The sequence below is a fragment of the Podarcis vaucheri genome (genome assembly GCF_965113315.1).
Source record: "Podarcis vaucheri genome assembly, chromosome: Z".
Lineage (NCBI taxonomy): Eukaryota > Metazoa > Chordata > Lepidosauria > Squamata > Lacertidae > Podarcis > Podarcis vaucheri.
The window spans coordinates 49,270,378-49,297,818 of NC_138758.1; the positions used below are offsets into that span (position 1 = coordinate 49,270,378).

General features: G+C 46.2%; 1 protein-coding gene across 1 annotated transcript in view; it reads left to right on the top strand.

The window, feature by feature from the left end:
* The first annotated feature begins 3,174 nt into the window (after nucleotides 1–3,174).
* CIZ1 (CDKN1A interacting zinc finger protein 1) overlaps nucleotides 3,175–27,441 on the top strand; it is a 36,310-nt gene continuing 12,043 nt past the window's right edge. The window contains exons 1-10 of the mRNA XM_082208730.1: nucleotides 3,175–3,492; nucleotides 6,113–6,234; nucleotides 14,285–14,457; nucleotides 16,274–16,418; nucleotides 17,978–18,032; nucleotides 19,528–19,607; nucleotides 20,758–20,819; nucleotides 21,801–21,983; nucleotides 23,292–23,422; nucleotides 24,461–24,545. Of these exons, the coding sequence (XP_082064856.1) occupies nucleotides 3,401–3,492; nucleotides 6,113–6,234; nucleotides 14,285–14,457; nucleotides 16,274–16,418; nucleotides 17,978–18,032; nucleotides 19,528–19,607; nucleotides 20,758–20,819; nucleotides 21,801–21,983; nucleotides 23,292–23,422; nucleotides 24,461–24,545 (1,128 nt within the window). The 5' untranslated portion in view covers nucleotides 3,175–3,400. The remainder of the gene's footprint in view (nucleotides 3,493–6,112; nucleotides 6,235–14,284; nucleotides 14,458–16,273; nucleotides 16,419–17,977; nucleotides 18,033–19,527; nucleotides 19,608–20,757; nucleotides 20,820–21,800; nucleotides 21,984–23,291; nucleotides 23,423–24,460; nucleotides 24,546–27,441) is intronic.

Below are 27,441 nucleotides of genomic sequence, written 5' to 3' on the forward strand. Positions count from 1 at the left end.
TTTAACAACCTTGGGACTAGCTTACTTATGAGATCACCTTACCCCACATCTAAGCCCTCTTGACCGCTTTGATTGCTGGCATTTGCTCCAGTGCAGGTGCCACGTAACGACCACTCCACATTTGTAAGAATTTAACTGCTTAGTGTGGCAGCACCTACCCTTTGGAACTCCCTGCCTCTTGAAATCAAGCAGGCGCCTTCACTTTTACTCTTTTCAATGCCTGCTAAAAGCATTCTTGTTTAGACAAGCCTACCCAAATGCTTCTAAAGTTGAGGTAATTTTAATCCATTCTAAACTTTTGTACGGCTGTGAGTTTTCTTTCATGTTTTTGCAAACCCACTCTGAGGTTTTTACAACCCAGCAATGTATAAATTTTAAGAAATAAATAAATAGGTGAAAGCTAGGCCTGGTGAACAGACCCTTGGGCTGAGGTATTGTTCAGGATTTCTTTGGATCATATTATGACTTTTGTGGAAATTGTTTGATCCGGTTGTGTACTTTTTGATCTTTTGTTATTTATGATGACTTCCATTATGTTTGTAATTATGCAAATCTTATGTTGGAAGCTGCCTTGAGCATGGAAAGGCAGCATGCAAATAAGTTGGTGATGATGCCCTGAACTCCATAAATTAGTCTGAAGGAACTGAACATCACTTAGCACAATTTTAGATTTTATAATGAATGGTCTTGCAGATAATGTGTATTACCTTATTAACTTCAAAATGTGGCATGCCATTTCTGCTCCCTTTGTAAACTCTCTTATTCATCCTTCTGAATGAGGCCCTGGGTTTCTGCCCAAAGTCAGGGCTGGCCCAAGGCATTTTTGGCACCTGTGGCAGGGTTCCTGGGGCCAGTCCCTAGATTTGCAAATCTGTCCCCAGACAAATTCCGTCCCCAAAATGTCCCCAGAAAGCTGTTCATTATACTGGAGACAGAAGTTTTTGGATGTGGGGGGACGACTTGGAGCAAAGAACCACCTTCACCACAAAATAGCCTTGAAAGTTAGCTATCATGACATCAAATCAGCTAAACCCCCTTCTTTTAACTACAGTCATACCTCATGTTACCTTTGCTTCAGGTTGCGCGTTTTCAGGTTGCGTCCCGCGGCAACCCAGAAGTACTGGAAAGGGCTACTTTTGGGTTTCGCCACTTGCGCATGCGCAGACGCACAAAATGACTTCACACGCATGCGCAGAAGTGGCAAATCGTGACCCACGCATGCGCAGATGCGGGTTGCGTTCTTTTCTGGTTGCGAACAGGCCTCCAGAACGGAGGATCCCATTTGCAACCAGAGGTACGACTATACTTTGAATTATGACTTGTGTGCCAACTAATTCTCACCTAGAATGCAAATTGACTGCTGAAGTAAGAAGAGGCCTTAATTAACAGGATGGCTGATGAAGGACCCTGTGTGAGAGACAGGGAAGAACTCTCAGGGTGGGAGGCTGAGAGGAAAAAGTGAAGCTCCCAGATGAAAGCTGGGAGGGCACACCCAGGGACGGAGGAAGGGGTGGCGGTCGGCCCTGGGTGTCACCCCTGAGGGGGCGACAAAATGCTGGGCATCACTCACTGCGGGGCCAGCAGCGTGCCCAAGCCACATGTCTTTCCTGGGAGAGACATGGTGGCTTATGCACGCAGGCTCCATGCTGCCCCAAATGGTCCGCCCGCTGCCTCCCCCCCAGCTGTAGGGCGGCTGAGTGGGAGAAGGCAGGCAGATTCCTTGGAGGCCCCACAGAGCGTCCTGCCCCCACTGGCTCCACCCCATAGGCGGCTGGCCCTGCCCCTGGGCGCAGGGCATGGGCGCCGCCCCAGGCGCTCGATTGGCTTGTTCCGCCACTGGGCCCACCCACCCTCTTTTGTGTGAGACAAGGATTAAGAACTACAGTCATACCTCGTTACGTTTGCTCCAGGTTGCGCGTTTCCAGGTTGCATCCTGCGGCAACCCAGAAGTACCAGAAAGGGTTACTTCTGGGTTTCGCCGCTCACGCATGCGCAGACGCGCAAAATGACGTCACACACATGCGCAGAAGCGGCGAATTGCGACCCGTGCACACGCAGATGTGGGTCGCATTCTTTTCAGGTTGCGAACGGGCCTCCACAACGGATCCCATTCGCAACCAGAGGCACCACTGTACCTTTGATGGAGGGCTTTGTATTTTCTTTCTTTCTTTCTCTTTCTTTTGTTTCATCCTTTTATTTAGATTAGTTTTTTATTGTATGTTGAAAAGTTTCAATAAAAAAACTTTTATATTATTTTATTGCCTTGTGGTCGGTAATTTTGTTTTGGTGGGTGCTGTCTTTTATTAAATTAGATTTTATTAGATTAATTTTCATGCTTTTAGGATGCCACCACAGAATCTGCTGGATGGATGGCACAGAGATAAACTACATTCTGTTTTGCGTCCCATGCAGAGCAGCTTAACAACTGTTTTTCTAAATGCTCATGGTTCTTTCCCAGAGGGACTCACAATCGAAGAAGACCAAATGATTTATTTTATTTTTAAAGACCCTGCAAACACAAAACCCGTTAATAAAATGAAATAAAAATTGTTGGAACCAATCAATAGTACCTCACCTGCCTTGCATACAATAGATGGCATTTGCAGAAAGCTCTGGGGAAACTCCAATATTAAAACTGCTGCCAGTCCGTGCAGACAGAATGTACCAGTGCTGCCTGTCAGAGTTGTGAGTTAGATGTACCAATGCTATGGCTCACTCCAAACCACCCTCCTATGTTCCTCTGCTGATGAAAAAAGGAAGAACTACGCAGCAACTAACTTTTAACTGCCTGTTTGTTAAAAAGCTACTTCAGAGTGCAGACGTGAGTGATTATATATTGCATTTAATATTTTTAATATTTTTTCCTGCTATTGAATTTTGTTTCATTTCCCATGCGCATTTCAGAAGATTCACCTTAGGAAGAAAACAGAGCTGCTGCCCGCCGCGGCCGCCGCCTCCTCCTCACCGCCCACCCCGTTTGCAAAAGGATGCAATAAATAAACTTTTGTTTCTTTTTTTAAAAATCTCTCTTGCATATTTCATAACGTTAACTGTTACAGGAAAAATAAATAAGTACGGTACTGAAGCCTTCTGCATTTGCGAAAGGATGCGCTGGGGCGCGTGCGTGGTTACCATCCCTGTTCTCCGGTACGTGCAAGGGGTGGGGACGCCTCCCGTCCCCCGCCCCAAACACACCCACAAGGTGTCCCGTGATCGCGATGGTGGAAACCCACGCACCCGCACGCGAGCCGCCGGCTCGAAAGCAATGAATGGGTCTCCCGCTGCAAAGCAGCACGTTTAGCTCCGCTCCCCTTCTCGAACGGGAGCCTCCTGCTCCGGTTTTACCCCGGGGTCTCGGAGCGGGGGGGCCCGCTTTTTTTTTTTAACCCCACCCCCAGCCATGTTCAACCAGCAACAGCAGCAGCTCCAGCAGCAACTGTTGCAGCTCCAGCACCTCCTTCAGCACCAGCCTCAGCAGCAGCAAGCAAGCCGGTAAGACCCTCTACCCGAGGCCGGGGATCGTGGGCCTGGCTCCAAGGGAAAGGCGCCTGCTCCACACCCCTTCTTCCCTTGCAAACCTCCTCCGCCCTCCGCGCAGTTTTTGCTGGCGTGACTGCATCTGCTTTGCACCTTGCTCCTGAAGCGTTCCTGCCTCGAAATTCACTTGCATTTCATATCTAGCCCTTTTAACATGTGTTTTAAATGTAAATACAGTACATATGTATTTAAACTGTATCCTCAAGCGAGCCTTGCTGCACTTCAGGGACTAAGGCTACAGTGGACCTACTCAGAAGTAAGCCCCATTGCACTCCCAGCTATGTGAGCGGGCCTAACAATTCTTGTATGGACTCAAGCTTCAGCACATGCACGGAGATTGTGTGTGTGTGTTTCTGTGTGTGTGTGTTCACGCACTTGCTTTGTATAATAACATTTTTTAGCTTTGGTGCCATATCTCACAACTCCTGCTGGCATATATTGCTGAGGTCCAAGAATCTGCACATGCATAATTACCTGTGGCCTAGCAGTGTTCATGGTGCAAAAAATATATTTAGCTGTTTCGTTACCCTCCAACCCCACCACACACACCGTAAGGAAGAATATTTCCAATATTCCAAGCTTCTTCTAGTGTAAGCCCCCTCCTGGTTCAACTCCCCACCTGCAAACAAAGCAGCTTGCTCTTTACTCCACATAAAAACAAACCATCCCACTACCCAAAACTGAAAAGGGTTGGCTGGCATACTGTTAACAGTTCTAGGACACAATCCACTGGGGAACTCTCCTGTGCAAGAGCCAAGCTATGTTGTTGTTTGTCAAGTGTTTTGTTGGTGTGCAGGTCTCACTAATTTCACGGAGTCTCCTCGGCCACATCTTGGTATTGAATGGCAGCTTTTGGAAAATTAGGATGAAAAAAAGTCCCTTGTAGGGCATGGTAAGAACAGGTTCTGAAAGGAATTAGGACCACCCAAGTGCTTGTATTGTGGAAGTCTTTCTAGGTACATGGACTGTGTGTGGACCTGCCTTCTTAAGCATCTCCATGTCAACACTGTCCCATAATATTGTTGCGCACATATCCAATATACAGTTGTGCCTCGCAAGACAAAATTAATTCGTTCCGCGAGTTTTTTCGTCTACCGAATTTTTCGTCTTGCGAAGCACAGTGTCGGAAAAGTTTTGGAAAAGCTTCAAAAATCACCAAAAACCTCAAAAAAGGCTACCACACCGCGTTCTATGAGTTGCTCCTCGAAGTCAGGTCGCAACTGTATTAACGGTGTTAAGAAAAAGGAAACAAACTTGCAAGACGTTTTCGTCTTGCGAAGCAAGCCCATAGGGAAATTCGTCTTGCGAAGCAGCTCAAAAACCGCAAAACCCTTTCGTCTAGCGAGTTTTTCGTCTTGCGAGGCATTCGTCTTGTGGGGCACCACTGTACCCCTATAAAATATAAAAACACTGTTCCCTCTTCCTAAGCAAAGGTTTTGGTATGAGCTGTAGTTCTGCAAAATTGATAAGTTTGTCCCTAAGCTTGCAGACAGGCATATTTCTTACACATATTCACTCACACTCACACTCACACTTGACAACATGGTTTCACCATGTTGAATGATATGATATGATATGGTTTCACCATGTACATAATAATGATATAATTAGGGTGCTGAATTGAAGAAAACTTGGGGTAGCTAAGCGTGGACATGATTGAAAGGGTTGTTGAGAGTCAGTTCAGTTCTGGAATGCAAAACAAATTCCTAGACTGATAATGTGCTCAGAGGCACCTTATTCTTTAATTTCACCACATTCCTTTCTCACCAGGTTCTGGAGCTTTAGGACTCTTAATAGAAAAGGAAATAGATCCAGCTAGCCAGAAGTCCCCCCTGCCTGTGCCATATGGCATCCAAAGGAGTTGTTCAACTAGTGCCAAGTACCTGAGCTGTTTCCAGAGGTGTTTCTCCTAAAGTAGAGTCTCTCGCCTCACCCCCCACCCCCACCCCCACCCCCCAAATCTATCCACATGCTCCTTGGTAACATTTGAAGCTGCCTTTTAAAAGGGGTATATAATGTCCTATGGGGTGCCCTCTTTTTTTCAAGGAGGGGAAAAATAGTAAAATAATAATAACCAAAACCAAGCCTTCCAGCATCTGTCAGGCATCATCTGAATCCAGTTTCCTTATACTTTGTTGAATGAAATTATTCTGAACCTGCTTAATCCTGACATTGAAAGGCTGCTTAAAACAGTGTCAGTGGTGCTTCCGAAACGATACAAAGGTTGTGAGAGAATTACTTAGGGCAGATGCACACATAGAGGGTTGTATCCAGTGTCAGTCCTGCTTAGAGTAGACCCAAGACTATAATGGGCATAACTAACCTTGTTCTATCCATTTCAGTGTGTCTACCTTGAGTACAACTTAACTGGATGCAACACATAGTACCAAAAACGTGCTCATTAACTCTATCAGTACAGTTAACATTCCATAAATTGGCTGGGTCACACTTCAAGGGAATTGTTTTTGGGCAAAAACATCTTCAGTAGTTGCCTAATGTTGCCTTAGTTTTCTTGAGCAAACCGCTCTCTGTCCTGGGATTTCTGCTGATCTGATTCTACCTCCTTCCTTCCCAGGTGTGTGATACCATCGCAGCAGCAGCAGCAGCAGATGTTGAACCTGCGAGCTACTAGTCAAGCCTCGCTCCTCAACGCCAACCCCATGCTTCAGCGGGCCCTGCTCATCCAGCAGATGCAAGGTATAGCGCTTGCCCTCTGCTTTGGGATGGGAACCCTGCAGGATTGATGCGGAAGAGGCTGAGCAATGCATGCTGGGATACTTGGGAAACTGTCACACTGGATGGTTTTTATTTACTTGGGTATCCTCTCTGTTATTGGGGGGGGGGGGGAGTGACTCCCAAGGTACCCAGGTAGGACCTGCAGCAAAATGGTCATTGTTCCAGCCACTCTATTCCATGTCTCACCACCCCAACCACTCCTTTCAATAGCTAGTCTGCATTCTGCTGCTGCCGAGCAAGCTCAGTTTTCATAAGCCACCCAAATGTTCTTTGTTCTTTCACAAATATTGGGGTTCCCCACAAAGCTGCTGCTGCCTCCCTGTTCTGGGTGGCGGGTGCTGTTCTGGGTACATAAGTAATGGCACTCACCACCCAAACATTGGAAATACAATTTTTAAAAAAAACAACCTCCTTCCAGTAGCACCTTAGAGAGCAGCTAAGTTTGTTATTGGTATCAGCTTTCGTGTGCATGCACACTTCTTCAGATATCTTCTTTTGGTGCTATTGGAAGAAAAAATTTTATTTTGTTTCGACTATGGCAGACCAACAAGGGATGCGGATGGTGCTGTGGGTTACAAAAGGGCAGGACAAAGATTCACATAACATTTGCAAGTGTGGTCTAAACCAGTGAGCCTAGGGCTTGCAGATCAGAAGATCGGTGGTTCAAATCCCCGTGACGGGGTGAGCTCCCATTGTTCGGTCCCAGCTCCTGCCCACTTAGCAGTTCGAAAGCACGTCAGAGTGCAAGTAGATAAATAGGTACCGCTCTGGCAGGAAGGTAAACGGCATTTCCGTGCGCTGCTCTGGTTCGCCAGAAGTGGCTTAGTCATGCTGGCCACAACCCAGAAGCTGTACGCCGACTCCCTCGGCCAATAAAGCGAGATGAGCGCCGCAACCCCAGAGTCGTCTGTGACTGGACCTAATGGTCAGGGGTCCCTTTACCTTTTACTGCAGACCAACATGGCTACCTACCTGTATTGGAAATACAGCGGACCCTCGAGTTATGTACTACTCTGGATACTTAACTTTCATATTGTGAACTTGGCAAACCCGTTGCACGCATACGTAGAAGCGCTCTGCGCACTGTGCACATGCACAGAAGTGGCGCTTCCAGGTACGGACTTTTCAGGTTAAGTACGGACCCCCGGAACGAATTTAATTCGTATCCGGAGGGTCCACTGTAGAGTGAATGAACTGATTGAGTTCAGTAATGGGCAGGAGAGTAGTGGTTATTTTGAGGAGGTGCTTCCTTGATCTCCCAGCAGGTGAGTAACTTCTGTTTATTGGGGACAGGGAAGAGTGAGGCAGTGGTGGGGAGGGCACCAAGATGCAAATACACAGGTAGGATGGCGATACACAGGTAGGATGTCCATTGCTATGTTTCCACTGTGCTGACCTCCCAACCACTTTCCCCACCCCCTCTTGATAAGCAGCAGCAACTCACCTGCTGGGAGGTTAGGTAAATGTCTATTTGCTGCTCCTACTGATTACTCTTATTTACATGTTGCTTTTTTATGTCAATGAAAAAAAGGCATCCTATATCAGATTCGTAGATAGCCTTCTTTCCCAGGTACTAATCAGATTCTGAGCTCTTGCAAAGTAGCTGTGCTCTGTGTCTTCAGATCATGTTTTTATTCCTTTTTTTATCCCATTCTTTAAGGCAGTGGTTCTCAAACTTTTTTTCTCTGGGCCACACTTTCAGAATAAAAATTTGCTCACGCCACACTGATTTTTTTATTGGTAAGAAATACATTGGGAAACAAAAAGAAACAAATAGCAGTGCTTGATTTATAACATAGAACACAGCTACTTTATAATATGATCATGGAACATCCAGGAAGTATAAAACAATGCAGCTACATAAGAACATGAATCATTCCCAAAATATACTTATGGGCCTTATATTAAGCATGTCTACAAACTCAGTAAGATGTGTGAGCTTGCCTTTGCCAGGTAATCCCATTTAGACTAGGTCTAATTTGAGAAAGGGGCGCAGCTGGCGCTGTGGGTTAAACCACAGAGCCTAGGGCTTGCCGATCAGAAGATCGGCGGTTTGAATCCCCGTGATGGGGTGAACTCCCGTTGCTTGGTCCCAGCTCCTGCCAACCTAGCAGTTCAAAAGCATGTCAAAGTGCAAGTACAGGGGTACCTTGGGTTACAGACGCTTCAGGTTACAGATGCTTCAGGTTACAGACTCCGCTAAGCCGCTAACCTTGGATTAAGAATTTGTTTCAGGATGAGAACAGAATTCACTCAGCAGCAGCGCAGCAGCAGCAGGAGACCCCATTAGCTAAAGTGGTCTTCAGGTTAAGAACAGTTTCAGGTTAAGAACGGACCTCCGGAACGAATTGAGTTCTAAACCTGAGGTACCACTGTAGATAAATAGGTACCGCTCTGGCGGGAAGGTAAACGGCGTTTCCGTGCGCTGCTCTGGTTCGCCAGAAGCGGCTTAGTCATGCTGGCCACATGACCTGGAAGCTGCACGCCGGCTCCCTCGGTCAGTAAAGCGAGATGAGCGCCGCAACCCCAGAGTCAGCCACGACTGGACCTAATGGTCAGGGATTTATTTACCTTTAATTTGAGAAAAACTCATCTCTTTAACACAAAGAAGCCTTTCTCTTTTCTCATCTTTCATATTCGTTCACAACAATATATCAAGGAGATCTGTAGAAGAGTAGCCAATGTTCTTGAAGAGAAGTGTGGAGTTTATGGTTGTATATCCACACAAAACATAATTTTTATACTATACTATGCTTTGCTGATACTGATACTTCACTGAAGTGTTTAAATATTTCTTTGGTTATCCTTGAATCTTACTGCCACCCCTGCCACCCTCTCCTGCTACACCAACATGGCCGCAGCCTTTGAGAGCCACTGCTTTAAGGTGCTCAGGGATGCCAGTGCGGTTTCCACCCCTACTCCATTTTATTCTTTACATGGGTTCAGAGTAGGGAGAGGAAACTTATCTCCCTCCAAAAGTTGCTGGACTCAGCAGCCAGCATGACCAGTGGTTGGGGATGATAGCAGTTGCAGCCCAGGAACAGTTGGGAGTGCCACATGTTCCTCTTCTCTGGTTTAGCAGTTGACAGCGCAATTCTATGCATGTCATCCCAAAAGTCAGTCCCATTGAGTTCTCTGGGATTTTTTCCTATACTGGGAGCGGTGGTGGGTTTCCTATAGGCACCTGGCTGCCACTGTGAGAGGAGGATATTGTACTAGGAGGGCCATTGGCCTGGGATAGATATAAGATATATGTTCAAAAATACAGTAAAGATTCGCTATCTATGCTAGCATTCGATTGACATTGGAGAGAAATTGAGTTGAGAAATAAGATCAAGGGTACCTATTGATACGGGAATGTAATAGATAAAATGTAAAGAAATTTACAATAAAAAGAGTACATTCATTTGTAAAAAAAGGAATATACAACAGGATTGACAGGAAGTCCATAGTGTTGGTACATGTATGATTTTGGAATAGCTTTTTGTCTTTTTGTCTTTCTTTAAGGATATAAATTTTGTATGTAAACTTTGTATACATGTTGGAAGTTATGGTATAATAAGCCCTGTGATGTAATATGACAGTGTATGCATATGTAACACAAGAACGTTAATAAATAAAAGCGCGGGGGGGGGGCATTGGCCTGATCCAGGAGGCTCTTATGAGGTTCTTATGAGGTTCGAGGTTAACTCAGTAAGCCTTGTGGCTGAGCAGGGGATTTGAACCTCGATCTCCCTGGCAGTGACAATCAGAGCCCGGCATGCACAGCCCAGCCCTTGCCGCTGCCGAGGAGACACCAGTCCTGAGCCACTTTGTGAGGCTGGAGTGACCCCAGCCTTGCAAAGCAGCACAGAACTGGCTTGGGGAGGGCACCACGCTCCCCAGAAAAATGCTACGCATGATCCTACACCCCTGGTCCCAGTTTCACACTCTTAACACAGCGACGAGGAACCTCTGGCAGAATTGGCCCTCCCAGGCTGTTTGGAGCCAACCATGTCCACCTTCCCTGCACCCACAATCACTTGAGCTCAAGTCGGGAAGATTTTCATCTTTAAACTGTTTAACATGGTTGCACTGAGAGAGGTCTTCGTTGCATGCCATGGGCTCCAGTTTAAACAATTACATAAATTAGAAACAACCATAAACACTCAGATAAATGTTTATGAATATGTTTAGAAAGTTGCGTTGAAGTGTACATAGCAAAATTATTATGGATATGAAATGATGTCTAGTAACATGTATCACTTAGATTGGTGGCATTAAGTAAAGTGTATTTTGTATAAATAACACTTAGAGGCCAAGATGAATTTCCTTTGTAGCTGCAGCTTGAATTCTTCCTAAAGTTCTGCTGCATGGTGACAGAAGAAGGTGCCAAATTTGGTTATAGTGGTACCTCAGGTTAAGTACTTAATTTGTTCTGGAGGTCTGTTCTTAAGCTGAAACTGTTCTTAACCTGAAGCACCACTTTAGCTAATGGGGCCTCCCGCTGCCGCCGTGCTGCCAGAACACGATTTCTGTTCTCATCCTGAAGCAAAGTTCTTAACCTGAAGCACTATTTCTGGGTTAGCGGAGTCTGTAACCTGAAGCATATGTAACCTGAAGATATAGGTTAGGTTGAGAATAAGTGGCTGGCCCAAGGTCACCCAGGTCCTGGTCTGACACTCTAACCACTATGTCATGCTGTCTCTTGACAAAGCTTTGAATTAGCATGCACTCCAAATTCTTCTATTGTGTCTCTGACTTGGAGGTTCAGTCACCTTAAGTTGTTTGCCAGGCTTCACCCACCTGCCAGAATGTTCTGCGGAGGGTTGGCCTGTTCTCCATCCAGCTCTCCACCCAGAAATTGTTTTAACACCTCTTGCCCAACCAGCCACCACATTGGCTCACATAGTTTTACGTCTCCCCTCCCAAGTCTGAAGCTGCACACCTGTACATCTAAAACCATTTTTAAAATCATTTGTAATAGCTACAATCTCTCCTTACCCCACTCATGTGCCCACTCAGCTTTTGATTGGCAGAATTGGCACTACTGCAGGTGCCCCATGATGTGCTTATTACACACTTGTAAGAACTCTGATCGTTCATTGTGGCGGCACCTGCACTTTGCGGCTCCCTGCCTATTGATATCAATCAGGCTCCTTCATTGTAGTCTTTTCCGCACCTGCTAAAAATGTTATTGTTTAGACAAGCCTACCTAGATGCCTAGTCTCGTAATCTGGGGAACCGGGTTCGCGTCTCCGCTCCTCCACATGCAGCTGCTGGGTGACCTTGGGCCAGTCACACTTCTCTGAAGTCTCTCAGCCCCACTCACCTCACAGAGTGTTTGTTGTGGGGGAGGAAGGGAAAGGAGAATGTTAGCCGCTTTGAGACTCCTTTGGGTAGTGATAAAGCGGGATATCAAATCCAAACTCCTCCTCTTCTTATTCTTCTTCTAGAAAGCGTGGTGTGAAATATAATTTGTTTGAGTATTTTAACTCTTTGTATGTTTTGATGTATCGTATTTCCCCTCCCCTCCAATTTTATGGTTTTATCTTTTTGTGAACGGCTTTAAGGTTTTTCTTTTTAAAAACAAGCAAGCTGTGTATAAATTTTATTAAATAATAAAATAAAATAGCATTGGCTGTTGAAGCATGTTCTAAGTCAACCTTTCTCAACCTGTGGGTCCCCAGATGTTGTTGAACTACAACTCCCATCACCCCTAGCTAGCAAGGCCAGAGCTCAGGGATGATGGGAGTTGTCGTCCAACAACATCTAGGGACCTACAGGTTGAGAACCTCTATAAGTGCTCCATGCAGGCATTCCCTCCAGATGTTGCTGGACTCCCAGCTCCCATCATCATTGGCCATGTTGGTTGGGTCTGCAGATATTTGGAGTCCAATAAAGTCAGGAGGGCACAGTCCTAGCTATTCTGTAGTATAGTCGTGCCTTGGATCCCGAACGCCTTGCGACTTGAATGTTTTGGCTCCCGAATGCCACAAACCCAGAAGTGAGTGTTCCGGTTTACAAATGTTCTTTGGAAGCCAAATGGCTTCCGATTGAGTGCAGGAAGCTCCTGCAGCTGATCGGAAGCTGCACCTTGGTTGTCGAAGTCAAACGGACTTCCGGAATGGATTCCGTTCGACTTCCGAGGTACGACTGTACAAGCCAAGTTCCTATTTATCGTTTTAGAAGAGATAAGAGATAATGCCCTTTGAGATTCTCTGGGGAGGTGGCTGTGTTAGCCCAGGGGTCAGTGCAGGAAAAGTGCTGCAGCACAGCTTCAGTGGCTGATGGGAAACTCCATGAAAGGCTTGGCGTGTGTTCCTTTTCAGATCCTCAGAGCCACTGACCTTCCAATCAGTTAAAAATCAATTTGGGGTGTTTGAGGAATGCTGATTATTTATCAGCTGCCTGTGGGTAAGCTGGTGCCAACAGTGATAAAATGAAAGGGAAGTTGCATTTTCTGATTCATACGTATAAAAGTATGTTTTATCCTACAGATTTGCAGTTCCTTTGGTGCGGGAGTGGTGGTTGGAATATGACTAATATCCTATTTATTTTAAATTTTCATTTATTTTTGTTTTATCTCCCTCTTTCTATGTATGTGTGCGCATAAATATGCATGTTCTTATAGCCTTTTCTTTTTTAAAAACAGGAGCTCTCCTCTTTATGGAGTTGATTATTCAGGGGTTATGCAATTGATAATCACATTACCTTCTGTAATAAAGAGTTGCCTGAGCACTGACAGTCCTCTGAAATTTCCTGGTCAACTGCAAGGTTTGGGTTACGTTTGAGAATACTTGATGCCCAGATACTTGGTATCTGAGAAAGATCTGAGTGAATAATTCAGCGGGTGTTTTAACCTGTGGTTTCAGCAGTGGAAACTAGTAAGCTGAGTGTGTAATTCTCCCCGCCCCCTTTCTGTAGCAGAATTGGAGGTGTGGTTTCTAGAGAGCTAACCAAGCCTTTGAGCCAGGGGTCAGCAAACCTTTTCAGCAGGGGGCCGGTCCACTGTCCCTCAGACCTTGTGGGGGGCCGGACTATATTTTGAAAAGAAAAGAAAAATGAACCAATTCCTATGCCCCACAAATAACCCAGAGATGCATTTTAAATAAAAGGACACATTTTTCTCATGAGGCGGCCAAAGTATTGGAGCCTCAGCTTCAGGATCTGTCCTTCCAGTGAGCACTCAGGGCTGATTTCCTGTGCCCATTTAATCATTACATATTAAACACCTTCAGCTGAAGCGCTGTGTACTTGTATCTACATCTGTCTGCATTATATAAATAATGAGTTGTTGGCTTTTGGGGGTAGCTGCTTAGAGAACGTGGGCTGTATTCTATGTTCATCCTACTCAGAGTAGACCCACTGGAATGGATAGTAACTGGATCTTTTAATTTCGGTGGCTGTACTCTGCCTAACACTTGGTTGTCTACAATCCAATATATGCAAGGGTGTAGCAGCCCTGAACTGACCTTAGAGGATCTGAGCCGTGAACTGATTTGGAGTACTTCCACAGTGATTGTGTGAGTTTTGTTTACAGTGGTACCTCTGGATGCGAATGGGATCCGTTCAGGAGCCCCGTTCGCATCCTGAGTAAAACGTAAGATGAGACTGCGCGTGCGCGGGTCATGCTTTGCCGCTTCTGCGCATGCGCATGACATCATTTTTGAGCGCGTGCGCGAGTGGCGAAACCTGGAAGTAACACGCTCCGTTACTTCCGGGTCGCCGCGGAGCGTAGCTTGCAAACGCTCAACCTGAAGCACATCTAACCCGAGGTGTGACTGTATTGTGTATTACTGCTTCTGTTATGTTTGCAGTTGTGTAAATCTTTTCATGTTGTAAGCCGCCTTGAGGAGAGTCTTCGCTATGGAAAGGCGGCATACAAAAAAAAGCAGCAGGAGGAGGTCCTGAGCATGGGCGCAGTGACCAAACCACAAACAGCTTGTTCTCTTTTGTGTCTTCAAGTTGCCTGGTACTTAACATGGTATCTCTGTGTCACTCACCTGCCGCTATTTCCTGTTCTTGGTAGGTAACTTGAGAGGCTTCAACATGGCCGCAGCCCCCGTGCTCCAGCAGTTTTTCCCTCAGGCAACAAGACACTCCCTTTTGGGTCCACCTCCTGTTGGGGTCTCCTTGAAGCCGACTCGCCTGGCTTTCCCTGGGGGCCTCCCTTTTCAGCGGCAGAATCAGACCTTTCGCAAGGTGAGCTCATTTTGGGTTATTGTTCTTGTTGTTTAGTCGTGTCCGACTCTTCGTGACCCCATGGACCAGAGCACGCCAGGCACTCCTGTCTTCCACTGCCTCCCACAGTTTGGTCAGACTCATGCTAGTAGCTTCAAGGACACCATCCAACCATCTCATTCTCTGTCGTCCCCTTCTCCTTGTGCCCTCCATCTTTCCCAACATCAGGGTCTTTTCCAGGGAGTCTTCTCTCCTCGTGAGGTGGCCAAAGTCTTGGAGCCTCAGCTTCAGGATCTGTCCTTCCAGTGAGCACTCAGGGCTGATTTCCTTCAGAATGGAGAGGTTTGATCTTCTTGCAGTCCATGGGACTCTCAAGAGTCTCCTCCAGCACCATAGAGATAATTAGGCAGTGATTAAAGGCAACCAAGGCATAAATCTTGATTGCCAAAACTCCCTTTTGAGGTAAGTGGGGACAGAGATTAACCCCTCATGCTCAGAAGACATTCATCACACTGTGAACAAAGAAGTTTTCAGTGCAGGAATAGCGATATTGTCCAGGGACACTCATTGTTGTGTCATCCCATCCCCCGGCGGTGAATGAAATTTAGTGAGACATGCCGGTATATCAGACAAAAAACCACGGTTCCGAATAATACAACAGGTACTTCAGTGTGAAAGAGAAAACAGGGCAGAAGTAATTGTAATCCGGAAAACTAATGCAGTGTTCTGCACAGGCTTCTGCCAGCTGGGGGAGGGCAAGGCACTTTTTTGGGGGGGCAAATCTCTTAAGGAGGGAGCTGGGCCCCCTCAGTATTGGGTGGTAATGGTGGCAATGGGTGGCAATGGTGGGGGCAAGCTGGCACCTCTGGTTCTTCTCCTGAGGTGGCCAAAGTCTTGGAGCCTCAGCTTCAGGATGTGTCCTTCCAGTGAGCACTCAGGGCTGATTTCCTTCAGAATGGATAGGTTGGATCTTCTTGCCAGCACCAAAATGCTGCTTTAAAACTCCCCAAAACATGAAGAACCTAAACAAACACCCATACAGTATCCTCATAGCTAATAATTTCAGTGTTTCCAGGAACTGTTATCTTTCAGCCTGGTTGAACAATGTTTTCAAATTCCTCCTGAAAATTGAAAATGAAGAAGGCAGAGCTACATCACCAGGGAGAGTGTTCTGTTGTGGTCAATTTTCAGTTGTGTTGAGTTTCCCCACGTTCAATTGTGGTCAATTTTGGCCTGTTTTTGAAGTCTTTCCTCCTTCTGGCTTTTATTTCTACTGCTACTCTGCAGCTCACTGATTCATGAGTGAAACTCAGTTGGTGCTGATGAAAAGGCTGTTGATTCAGCAAAGGCCTCAATTAGCACATCCTTCTCCAGAATACCAACTCCCATCAGCTGATGATGAAACCTATAGCCCTGCAAAATATGGAGAGCCCTACTCTGGAGGAGGCTGCACCAGCAATTTTAAAAACAAATTTCTCTTTGCTTATGTAGCACCCACTCACCTGAATCAGTCCCAGAGTGCTGGGGAATCAGTGTTGGGCTGCAGCAGAAAAAGGGAATTGTAAAAAAAAAACACCTCCCTTTAGCGGATGCCTCCATGGGATCAAAAGCCTTTTTTTGTGTAAAAAGACTGAGCTCTGTTCAGTTCCAATCCCAAGCACAAATTCCTATGCACAGAATATGTTCAGAGGTACGGTTTTTGTACCTCATTCTGGTTGGTCATTCTTGGGGTTCTAATATGCAAACAAACAAATAAATAAGACATAGTTCCAGCAAGCCTGGCTCTGTGGATTGTTTGCATCTCTCTTTTCTTGAACCATTGCATTCTCACCTGCAGGACTTCTCAAGGACCTCTGAGAGGAAACGGGAGGCGGATTCTGCAACTTCCTCCTCTCAGGGCCAAGGAGCGGATGAGAGCCTGCCTGCGCTGGATATGCCTATCATCAAAGAGGGGTCTGAGCAGCCGAATTCTCCACCTCCAGGTAGGAGAATACTTGAGTTTGCTTTTTCCTCTCCAGCAACACAGAATAGGGAGGTGTTTTTTAAAAAAATAAAATAAAAAATGAGCAGGTGAAGATAAGTTGTGCTGAATCATACAAAATGTTTGTTTAATCTAGCATCTTGTTTATCACAGTGGCCAGCCAGAGATACTGGGAAGCCCCTGGGGGGCTTGGGAGCAAGAACCCTCTCTCAATATTGTTGCTCAGTGAATGGTATTGAGAGGCATGATTCTGGAGGCAGCATCAGGACTGCCTGCCATTGATAGCCTTGTCCTGTTCTATAAACCTGTTTAATCCCATTTTGAAGCTGTCCAGGTTGGTGACCATTGTTGTAAACAAAAATCTGTCCATTTTCCCTTATGGAATATCCAAGAGCCCATATAGAGTCCTTATGTAGGTTCCCTATTGGTAGGAGAAAATAACAGAGGCCAACCAGAGAATATTGAGAAGCAAAGCAGTTAGTAAGCTTGATCTTTATTGATCTGTTGCAACAGGGTCCTCACTCACCACACGCAGGAGGGAGGAGGAACCCAGAACAAAAGTGTGCCTGTCCTTATATAGACATTTTAAATTCCCTCCCTGGAGTCCAAGACCACCCCCAGAAACATCATACATACATCACAGAAGGGGTGTAGCTCAAGACCACCCCCCAGATACATCATACCTACATCACAGAAAGGGCAGTCTACAGCAGAAATAATCTGAGTGCGTTGTTTACCTCCTGTCTGCCAGGTTACCTGTTAATGCTTACTTGATTGGATACCCTGGGGAGCCTGGCCAGTCTTTTGTAATGATAAATACTTAAAATAAAAAAAATTCCTTCCAGTAGCACCTTAAAGACCAACTAAGTTAGTTCTTGGTATGAGCTTTCGTGTGCATGCACACTTCTTCAGATACCATGCACACGAAAACTCATACCAAGAACTAACTTAGTTGGTCTTTAAGGTGCTACTGGAAGGAATTTTTTTATTTTGACTATGGCAGACCAAAACGGCTACCTATCTGTAACTGGATAAATACTTATTCCTGAGCCAGGTCACAGGCTCACACCCTATTCCTATCTTAAATGTGCCCTTAAGACAGGATTTGTGAAGGAAAAGACAATGGGGAGGCTTTTCCATTTTCCTTTGACCTTGCAGAGAAAACATTTGCTCAGTTTGGGAATCAAAATGGTTTCAGGTCCGTCTTCCTGTGCGGATCTATGTATGTGCTTGGTTGGTACACTTACGAACATTTAACATATATCTAAGACCTCAAAATTCCTATCACACCACTACTGCATCTTCTGGTAGCAATTCCATTATTTAGCTCACGTGCTGTGCGAATAAGGGCTTCCACTTACCTGTCCTAAATCACCCACCATTTAGTCTAATTGGGATGACTCCCTGCCAACCCCCCCAAAATAGTAGCTAGCAGGAAAAGCAGTCGGGGATGATGGGAGTTGTAGTCCAACAGCAGCTGGGGACCTGAGGTTGAGGAACACCACTCTAGAGGATACTTGGCTGCTCTGAAGCAATAACTTCCTTTTTCTGGGCCCACAGAGACTCTGGCAGAATCCTCTTCAGCCGACGAGCCGGCAGCCAAGCGGCTCAGAAGGTAAGGATGGCAGTTGCCAGGATCTGCACCCCGGCCTGAATTGTAAGAACAGCTTTGCAAGGTGGAATCCTAAAGATCCACCTGGCGCATTGTGCCTCTCTTTGGTGGTGAGCTGGCCCCTCCAACAGGCGCAGCTTCGCTGGTGGCTCCGCTGGGCCCTGAGTGCATGGGCCTGGCATTGCTGGTGGGAGTGGCTGTGCAGGATCACCCAGAGGCCCTTCTCGCCAGCCCCCTCCCCCTGTCTAAGGGCTTGCACCGTAGCCTGCTGGACAGACAAGCCCTCAAAAGCTCCCCTGCTCACCTCCCAATGTCCCTGTAGGTGTCATTCCACTTGTGGCAGAAGCACTGCCTTTGCAGTGGCAGCTATGATCCATTTGTGCTTCAGCAGGGACATGGCACGATCTCTTTGTTGGCCACAACCATCTGGCGGAGAAGGGACTTTTCCTATACATGCCAGAGCAGCTTCCTGTCATCAGTGGGAGTGGCATGGCCAGAGAGGCCTTCCTCAGGGTCAGCCATGGCAGCCAGGCGAGGTCTGGGTAGATAGCTCAGCCAGATAATAAGAATAATAAGAAAATAAGAATTTATTATTTATACCCCACCCTTCTGGCTGGGCTTCCCCAGGCACTCTGGGTGGCTTCCAACAGAATATTAAAATACAGTAATGCATCAAACATTAAAAGCTTCCCTAAACAGGACTGCCTTCAGATGTCTTCTAAAAGTCTGGTGGTAGTTGTTCTCTTTGACATCTGGTGGGAGGGTGTTCCACAAGGCAGGTGCCACTACCGAGAAGGCCCTCTGCCTGGTTCCCTGTAACTTGGCTTCTTGCAGCGAGGGAACCGCCAGAAGGCCCTCAGCACTGGACCTCAGTGTCCGGGCTGAACGATGGGGGTGGAGACGCTCCTTCAGGTATACTGGACCGAGGCCGTTTAGGGCTTTAAAGGACAGCACCAACACTTTGAATTGTGCTTGAAAACGTACTGGGAGCCAGAGATTCATTCATACATTCCTAATTCTATTTGTGTGCTGCTTTGCATTACACACACACACACACAGAGAGAGAGAGAGAAACCTGCTCAAAGCAAGTTACAACAATGAAAACAGGAATGCATTTCAAAACCCCAAACAGTGCAAAAATAATATCGTAGCAACATAATAAGACAAAGTACTTTGAAGATAACAAAATTATATTAGCAACATCCAAACTCCAATAGCAAAAGCAACAAGGGAGCTTTACAGTTTCACTTTGGTCCCAGAAAAACCCCTCCTGTGATGTTGCTCACAGTTCCTCTCCTGCAGCAGTTTCTTCTAAGGCTTCCAGTGGCTGCATCCCAACCCATTCATCCTGGCAGATCTTGCTACTTGGTGTGGGATCCTCCTTGGATTCTGGGCTGTGCATACAAGGTCATGGCCATCGCAGTACAGTTTCTTCGCCTCCCACATTTAATGTACTAACAGCTTCTTGTTTAAAAAACAAAACCATTTATCCCACCAGGGAAGCTGGGGACACAATCCCAGAAGAAGCAGTATGTCTTCAGCAAGTGGAAGAGTCCGACACAGAATCCCACCTGGAAGGTGAGAGCTTCACAGTTGCCTGGGATCATGCAAACTAGTCCCAGGGGTCTAGCATCAAAAAGCTGTGGGAAAATAGATGCCTTGCAATAGGTTGAAAGCAATACAAATATATTCACCCCAGCCTGTATCTGTATTTAGTTTAGAATCGTCTTTATAGGAAATAATGGATTTAAAGTATTTTTACATATGGGGTTGTTTTTGTTGTCCACGCTTTTACTGTGAAACCGCTTCAATATATTTTATGGGAAGCAATTCACAAAATAATAAAATAATAACTGTGAAGCACAGCTTGCAAGGGCCAGGTAACTGGTACATGGAATCTCCAGTCCTAGAACAGGGACAATTAGGCCCTGCCTGACTCTTCGAGGTTGCTGGCTGTACAGAAATCTGCCCAGTGTATGTCTGTGTGTGTTGCATGTTTCCTGCTCCTCTGACTAGATTTGAGTCTGGGAAGGGCTGGACAGTAACACCCACCACCAGCAAACAGCCCCTGCCAAAGACATGCATCACACATACAGTGGATGCTCGGGTTGCGCACGTGATCTGTGCAGAATGCACATTTGCAACCCACAGCGGCGTGTCTGCGTACGTGCGGGTTGCAATTCGGCGCGTATGTGCAAAGCGTGATTTAGCACTTCTGCACAGGTGCAACCGCCGAAACCCAGAAGTAACCTGTTCCAGTACTTCCAGGTTTTGTCGGTACACAACCCAAAAAAACGCAACCTGAAGCGTCTGTAACCCGAGGTATGACTGTACCACCTTTCAGGTCTCCAGGAAATTGCCCCCAGTCTTAAAAGGCATACTTTTCCGGAGGGGTTTCGCAAGCAGCTGCAAGGCCAGACTCTGCCCTCCAGCTGCTTCCCCTTCTTTTTTGTCCTTTCCCATGGGTGCATCCTTCTGAGGCCACATGGGGTCCAGAGTCATTCTGTGGAATGGAGAGAAAGAGAGCAGAGCTGTGCTTCTTTTTATAGCCAAAGGGAGGGAACTCTCCAGAATAAAAATTTGGTGGGTGCTGCGGGAGGTTTCTGGAAGTTCCATGCTGCCCGTGAGACCATGTTGGGGACCTCAAGGATTGGCGATGCTCCTGAGAGCTCCCACCTTCCGCTCCTGGGGAAATTAAATTCTCTTTCTGTCTCCCTGTCTTTCGTAGAGAATCTGGCTGCAGATACTTCCAAGGAAAAGAACATTTCTGGAGAGCTGAATATTTCGGAGGTGAGCAGAAAGCTTCTTTAGCTCCCGGAGAGGGAGGATGACTAGCAGCAGTCAGGTTCTTCTGCTGCTTTGTTAAAAACTGTTGGGGAAATGTGGGTGGCATCCTTTGCCAGCCTAGTTCCCTCCAGCTGGCATCATTCGCTGGCATTGATGGGAGATGCAGTCCAAATCATTTGGAGGCACCGTGGTGGGGAAGGCTGGTGTACACAGATAGCAACATGGAAAAACACACTCTGGCTCAATAACCAAAGATCCAAAGGAGCCTTTTACCCAGCATGCTCTCCTCCAAGAGGGCCATCAAGCAAACCAAATTAACCATAGTTTCTCCTTCTGTCCAAACCGGGAAACCATGGGTAAAAGCTACTTTCTCACAAGAAATGAGGGAAACAGTAACTGTACATCACAGGTTCCTAGAATGCTAGAAACATACTCATTTAAAAGGAAAGCTGGGATTGGGGGTGGGGGGCAAATAGCATTAATAGAGAGGGAACTGCCTCCCTTGTACCACCACTGCACAGACGTCTGTGCTTCATATGTGCCTGTAGTTTATATATATTTGGATGAAACTCTAGTTAATTGAAGCCTTCCTGTTCTTGCTGGGGCTTCGTGCGTGGGCAAAAGTCTTTTTCCTACCTTGGCTTTTTAAGCTGAAATATGACCATCCAAATTCCTTCTGTGTGCAAATGCAGAAATCTCTAGATGCAGTCTCTGTATCCTTCCTGTAAACACTGCCTTCTCTCCCCAAACTGTATGTATCTTCTTTTTAGCCAAGTAATTGTCTTCCATAAACACGGTTTTAACAATGAGTCTGTAAGTGGCTGTGGAGGCCACTTCTGGATCCACACGTCCTTCCACAGTGGGGAAGTGTATAGCCGCTGTCTGGATGTGGCCTGAATTATGGGCTTCTTCTACTCTCCAGAGCTGAGGGATTTAATAGTTGGCTGATGGGCAACCTGAATTGAATCCTTGAATCTTCTCCAGGTGGTCAGCTCTGCAGGCTCTCTGAAAGTCACAATTCAGCAGAGCAGCGAGAACCGAGCTATCAGCACCACAGCCCTAAAGCCAGCCTTCTGGACCTCTGAGATGGGGACAGCTGGGGGCAGCTCCGAGGCTACCCTGAAGTTCTACTGTTACATATGCAAGACTAACTGCTACAACCAACAGGTAACAAGACACGCTTCATCTGAGGAGTTGCAAAGTCGGGATTTTTGCGACCCTGCCGCCCTCCCTCTCCTTACCTGCATCAGTATTCATTCCTTTCCTAGAGCAGCTTACTGTCTGTAGAAGTGACTTGAGTAGGTAAAAATATAGGCTTGTGTATAAGCACACAAAAAATGGACAAGAAAATCTATATCAAATACTTCACATTTTAAAAAATGCATAAGCGCTATCCATATTCACAATAACAGTATCAGTATAAATAAAATTGAAAGTGTAGAATCCCCGCCAGCATAAAACGCTCTGTTTTGCGTTGCAGCCCTGAGCTGTTTAAGGCTTTATAGGTCAACACCAGCACTTTGAATTGGGCCTGGAAATTAACTGGCAGCCAGTGCAGTTGGACCAGGATTGGTGTAATATGCTCAAGCCATCTTGCTCTGGTGAGCGACCTGGCCGCTGAATTCTGTACCAGCTGATGTTCCTGAACCGTCTTCAGAGGCAACTACATATAACACGTTGCAGTGGGGCTTGACATTCTCATCCCACTGGATGAGCCTTCTCCCAATCTGAGGCTTTTTATATGTTGCTGAACAGCAACTCACAGCATCCCTGATCACAGGCCAATGTTGTCTGGAGCCCAGCGCATCTGGAAGCCATCGCGTTGGGGGAAGGCAGCCTTACGGAGCCATTTCTGATCCTGGCCAGTATTTCTGAGCGTGCCTGTCACCCCTTTCATCACTTCTGAAGTAGCCCATCTGAACTGGATAGGCTTGCCAGGTTTCAAATGATGTAGTGTGACTCATGCCACAAAGACTTGCGAACTACCCAGCCTAAAATGAACTTATAATGTCTGGTTTCAATAGATTTTTCAAATGCTTAACTCGGTCTTTTAGATAAGTTCATGAAGATACCAACAAAAGGTAAGTTCGGTATTATTCACAGTACCGAGAGATGCTAGTAGAGTTGTAGATAGATGTTAATAAAGTTGTAGATAATGAAGTTGTAGAGACAGGGTGCCGGCGTTTTGCACCTGTTTCACCCTGGCAGTCCAAGTAATCAAAAGGCCGTTGTTCGCCCCCGACGGGGCCCTTTAACTGGGGCTTGCAGGTAGCACACCCCCAAGATAGTTTTTGGGGCTGTTTCAGTGGTCTAATCTCAAAGTCTTGATGTGCATATTGATATTCAATCTTATAGAGAATACTCTTTCTTGGCTTAAGCTTAAGAGACTGATTTGCTTAGCCTGAGACTGATTTGCTTAGGTTTCAAATGATGGCTACTCCATGTCCTCTCCATCTCTCTCTCTCTCTCTCTCAGAATTTCCAGGCTCACATGGCAGGAGCTCAGCACCAGCAGCGACTTCGAGAGATCCAACACATGAGCAACATCTGCCTTGTCTCATTGTTGCCTGTGGTGAAGGAGCAGAAACCAGTGGCTGAGAAAGATGGGTAGATAGTCCTTGTGGGGTGGGGTCCTTCCAGCTCTGCTTCTATGTGCAGGCTGTAAAATTCCGTGACTGGAGAATGTGGAGCTCTCAAACTGATTGTTTACCCACCCAATCCCTTCACAGGAAGAATAAATCAGGGCTGGAGAGTCTTTTCAGTTACTCAGCATGGCAGGTTCTGATGTTCTTTGCAAGCAATGGGGAACTTATTTTCCGGCCAAGGGCAGTATCCTGGTGTGGGCTGCTTCTCTCCCTTACTATAGCAGACACAGCTCATGAGCAGATTCCTCATCCCTGTAGTTTCTAGAGCACAAAATTGTATGTTGGGATTTGTGCATGTTCATTTTTGTTCCAAGCGGATATGAAAACACCTATTTCAGCTTTGCTCCTTAGTGGCTCCTGTTGCAAGACTATGCACCACTTGGGGCAGTGCAAAGGTGAAATGATTTGTTTTCATGTCCTCCAGGATTCATTTGATTAGCCTAGGGATTCATTTGATTAGCCTAGGGACTTGGTAGAAATTACCTGCATGCCTTATTGGATAGCTGAAACCTGCAACAAACTTTGCAAATTTGGTGCCTCTCAGATGTTATGGACCACAGCTCCCCTCAGACCCGGCCAGCATGGCCAGGAGTTAGAGAGTGTAGCAACATGTAGAGAACCACAGATTCCCCCATTCTTTCATATGTTCTTCAGGTGTAAAAGTCGCTTGTTCAGAAAATTGTCACACAAGACAACTAGTAGTGGCAGAATTGAGGAAACAGGGGTCTAAGAATGTAATATTTTCACAACTCCCCTTTGCTACCTGAGTCTTTTGTGTTTCCGCATGTTTCCTGTTTGAGGGTTAGAACTGTGCTCTAAACGCCCCACAGCCTGGAGAGTTGAGATTCTCAATGATGCCAGACGTGTCACCAGGCAGTGTATGAGATCCCAAATGACTGACTAGCAGAATGCTTTTTTTTTTTTTACTATATAAAGGCAGTGGAGCAAGTGGGGGATAATGCTGTGTTGCCGTTTTAGTAGAATGTTTTTGTCCTTGCAGAGAGAGCCAGCAGCGGTGGTGTAACACCTGCCAGATACATTTTACAGGTGACCTGATCAAGCACCGTCGGACTCAGGAACACAAGGTAACTCTTTGCCCAGATTTCTCTTTCCTGTAAATAATGGATAGGCAAACTAAGGCCTGGGGGCTGGATACGACCCAATCGCCTTCTCAGTCCAGCCTGCGGACCGTCCAGGAATAAGTATGTTTTTACATGAGTAGAATGTGTGCTTTTATTTAAAATGCATCTCTGGGTTATTTGTGGGGCATAGGAATTGGTTCATTCCCCGCCCCCGCCCCCAAAAATATAGTCCAACCTCATGGTATTAGGGACAGTGGACCGGCCCACGGAGGAAAAAGGTTGCTGACCCCTGCTGTAAATGTTCAAGGAAGGGGTTGAATGCTGATTAGCTCAGGGGAGGTGATAGGTTAATGTCTTTTATATAATAATAATAATAATAATAATAATAATAATAATAATAATAATTTATTATTTATACCCCGCCCATCTGGCTGGGCCTCCCCAGCCACTCTGGGCGGCTTCCATAAAAACCAAAAATACAATAAAATATCACACGTTAAAAACTTCCCTGAACAGGGCTGCCTTAAGATGTCTCCTGAATGTCAGGTAGTTGTTTATCGCTTTGACATCTGCTGGAAGGGCGTTCCACAGGGCGGGCGCCACTACCGAGAAGGCCCTCTGCCTGGTTCCCTGTAGCTTTGCTTCTCGCAATGAGGGAACCGCCAGAAGGCCCTCGGTGCTGGACCTCAGCGTCCGGGCAGACTGATGGGGGTGGAGACGCTCCTTCAGGTATACTGGACCGAGGCCGTTTAAGGCTAGAGAATAATAAAATATTAGAGAATATTTTAATGGCAAATTAAGGCGCTGACACGAAAGCAAAATATGCTGTTTCCAAGAAAATTGGGCTCATGCATTTTGTTGTTGAGTCATGTCTGACTCTTCGTGACCCCCTGGACCAGAGCACGCCAGGCACTCCTGTCTTCCACAGCCTCCTGCAGTTTGGTCAAACTCATGTTGGTAGCTTTGAGAACACTGTCCAACCATCTCGTCCTCTGTCGTCCCCTTCTCCTTGTGCCCTCCATCTTTCCCAACATCAGAGTCTTTTCCAGGGAGTCTTTTCTTTTCATGAGGTGGCCAAAGTATTAGAGCCTCAGCTTCAGGATCTGTCCTCCCAGTGAGCACTCAGGGCTGATTTCCTTCAGAATGGAGAGCTTTGGTCTTCTTGCAGTCCATGGGACTCTCAAGAGTCTCCTCCAGCACCATAATTCAAAAGCATCAATTCTTCAGCGATCAGCCTTCTTTATGGTCCAGCTCCCACTTCCATACATCACTGCTGGGAAAACCATTGCTTTAACTATATGGACCTTTGTTGGCAAGGTGATGTCTCTGGTTTTAAGATGTTGTCTAGGTTTGTTATTGCTTTTCTCCCAAGAAGCAGGCATCTTTTAATTTCATGACTGCTGTCACCATCTGCAGTGATCATGGAACCCAAGAAAGTAAAATCTCTCACTGCCTCCATTTCTTCCCCTTCTATTTGCCAGGAGATGATGGGACCAGTGGCCATGATCTTAGTTTTTATGATGTTGAGCTTCAGACCATATTTTGCACTCTCCTCTTTCACCCTCATTAAAAGGTTCTTTAATTCCTCCATGGACAAAGACAACGGGCTCATGCATAGGGAGTTTTAACAAGTAACGGTAGTGACTGTTTAGTCAACCTGGTGCCCTCAATCTGTCTTTGACTATAGCACTGCTGATGGAGGATCTTTGCTGATATTATATAGCAGTTTCTTTCTTGGGTTAAAAAGGGAGCAAAAAACATAGTAAGTCCTTCTGAAAAAGGCATATTTGCAGGTTTGTTCTTGCGGTCTCCCCCTCCCCTCCGCAGACGCGGGCAGTAATATTCAAGTTCAACCATTTCCATGTCTGCAGTATTTTTTAAATAATCGCTTTTAAAGCTCCATTTGTTTTATTAATTCCACTTACAGATTGCTTCCTATGAAGCATCTCAGAGTGATCAACAGTAATATCACCAGTGAAAACATACAGAATAAGTTCATGTATTCAGCAACGCAAATCCAATAATAATAATAATAATAATAATAATAATAATAATAATAATAATAAATTTTATTTATATCCCGCCCTCCCCAGCCGAAGCCGGGCTCAGGGCGGCTAACAACAATCAAATAAACAATCAAATAATCATACATTCTAAAAATATTTCATTATAAAATTAGTTAAAATCAAATTGATGGCAACCGATTAAGCAAGATTTTGTGCAGGTTGCCAGAGGAGGGGGTCAGGCTGCGCCCTGACCAAAGGCCTGGCGGAACAACTCTGTCTTGCAGGCCCTGCGGAAAGATGTCAGGTCCCGCAGGGCCCTAGTCTCTTGTGACAGAGCATTCCACCAGGTTGGAGCCGCAGCCGAGAAGGCCCTGGCTCTAGTTGAGGCCAGCCTAACCTCTCTGAGGCCTGGGACCTTGAGGATGTTATTATTTGCTGACCGTAGGTTTCTCTGTGGGACATACCAGGAGAGGCGGTCCCGTAGGTACGAGGGTCCTAGGCCGTATAGGGCTTTAAAGGTTAAAACCAGCACCTTAAACCTGATCCTGTACTCCACCGGGAGCCAGTGCAGCTGGTATAATACTGGATGAATGTGCTCTCGCAGCGAAGACCCCATAAGGAGTCTCGCCGCGGCATTCTGCACCCGCTGGAGTTTCTGGCTCAGTCTCAAAGGCAGCCCCACGTAGAGCGAGTTACAATAATCCAGTCTGGAGGTGACCGTCGCGTGGATCACAGTGGCTAGGTCAGGACGAGAGAGATAAGGGGCCAACTGCTTAGCTTGGCGGAGATGAAAAAATGCCGCCTTTGTTATAGCTGTAATCTGCGCCTCCATAGAGAGGGAGGTATCGAAGATTACACCCAAGCTCTTCACGGATGATGCTGGCACTAATTGC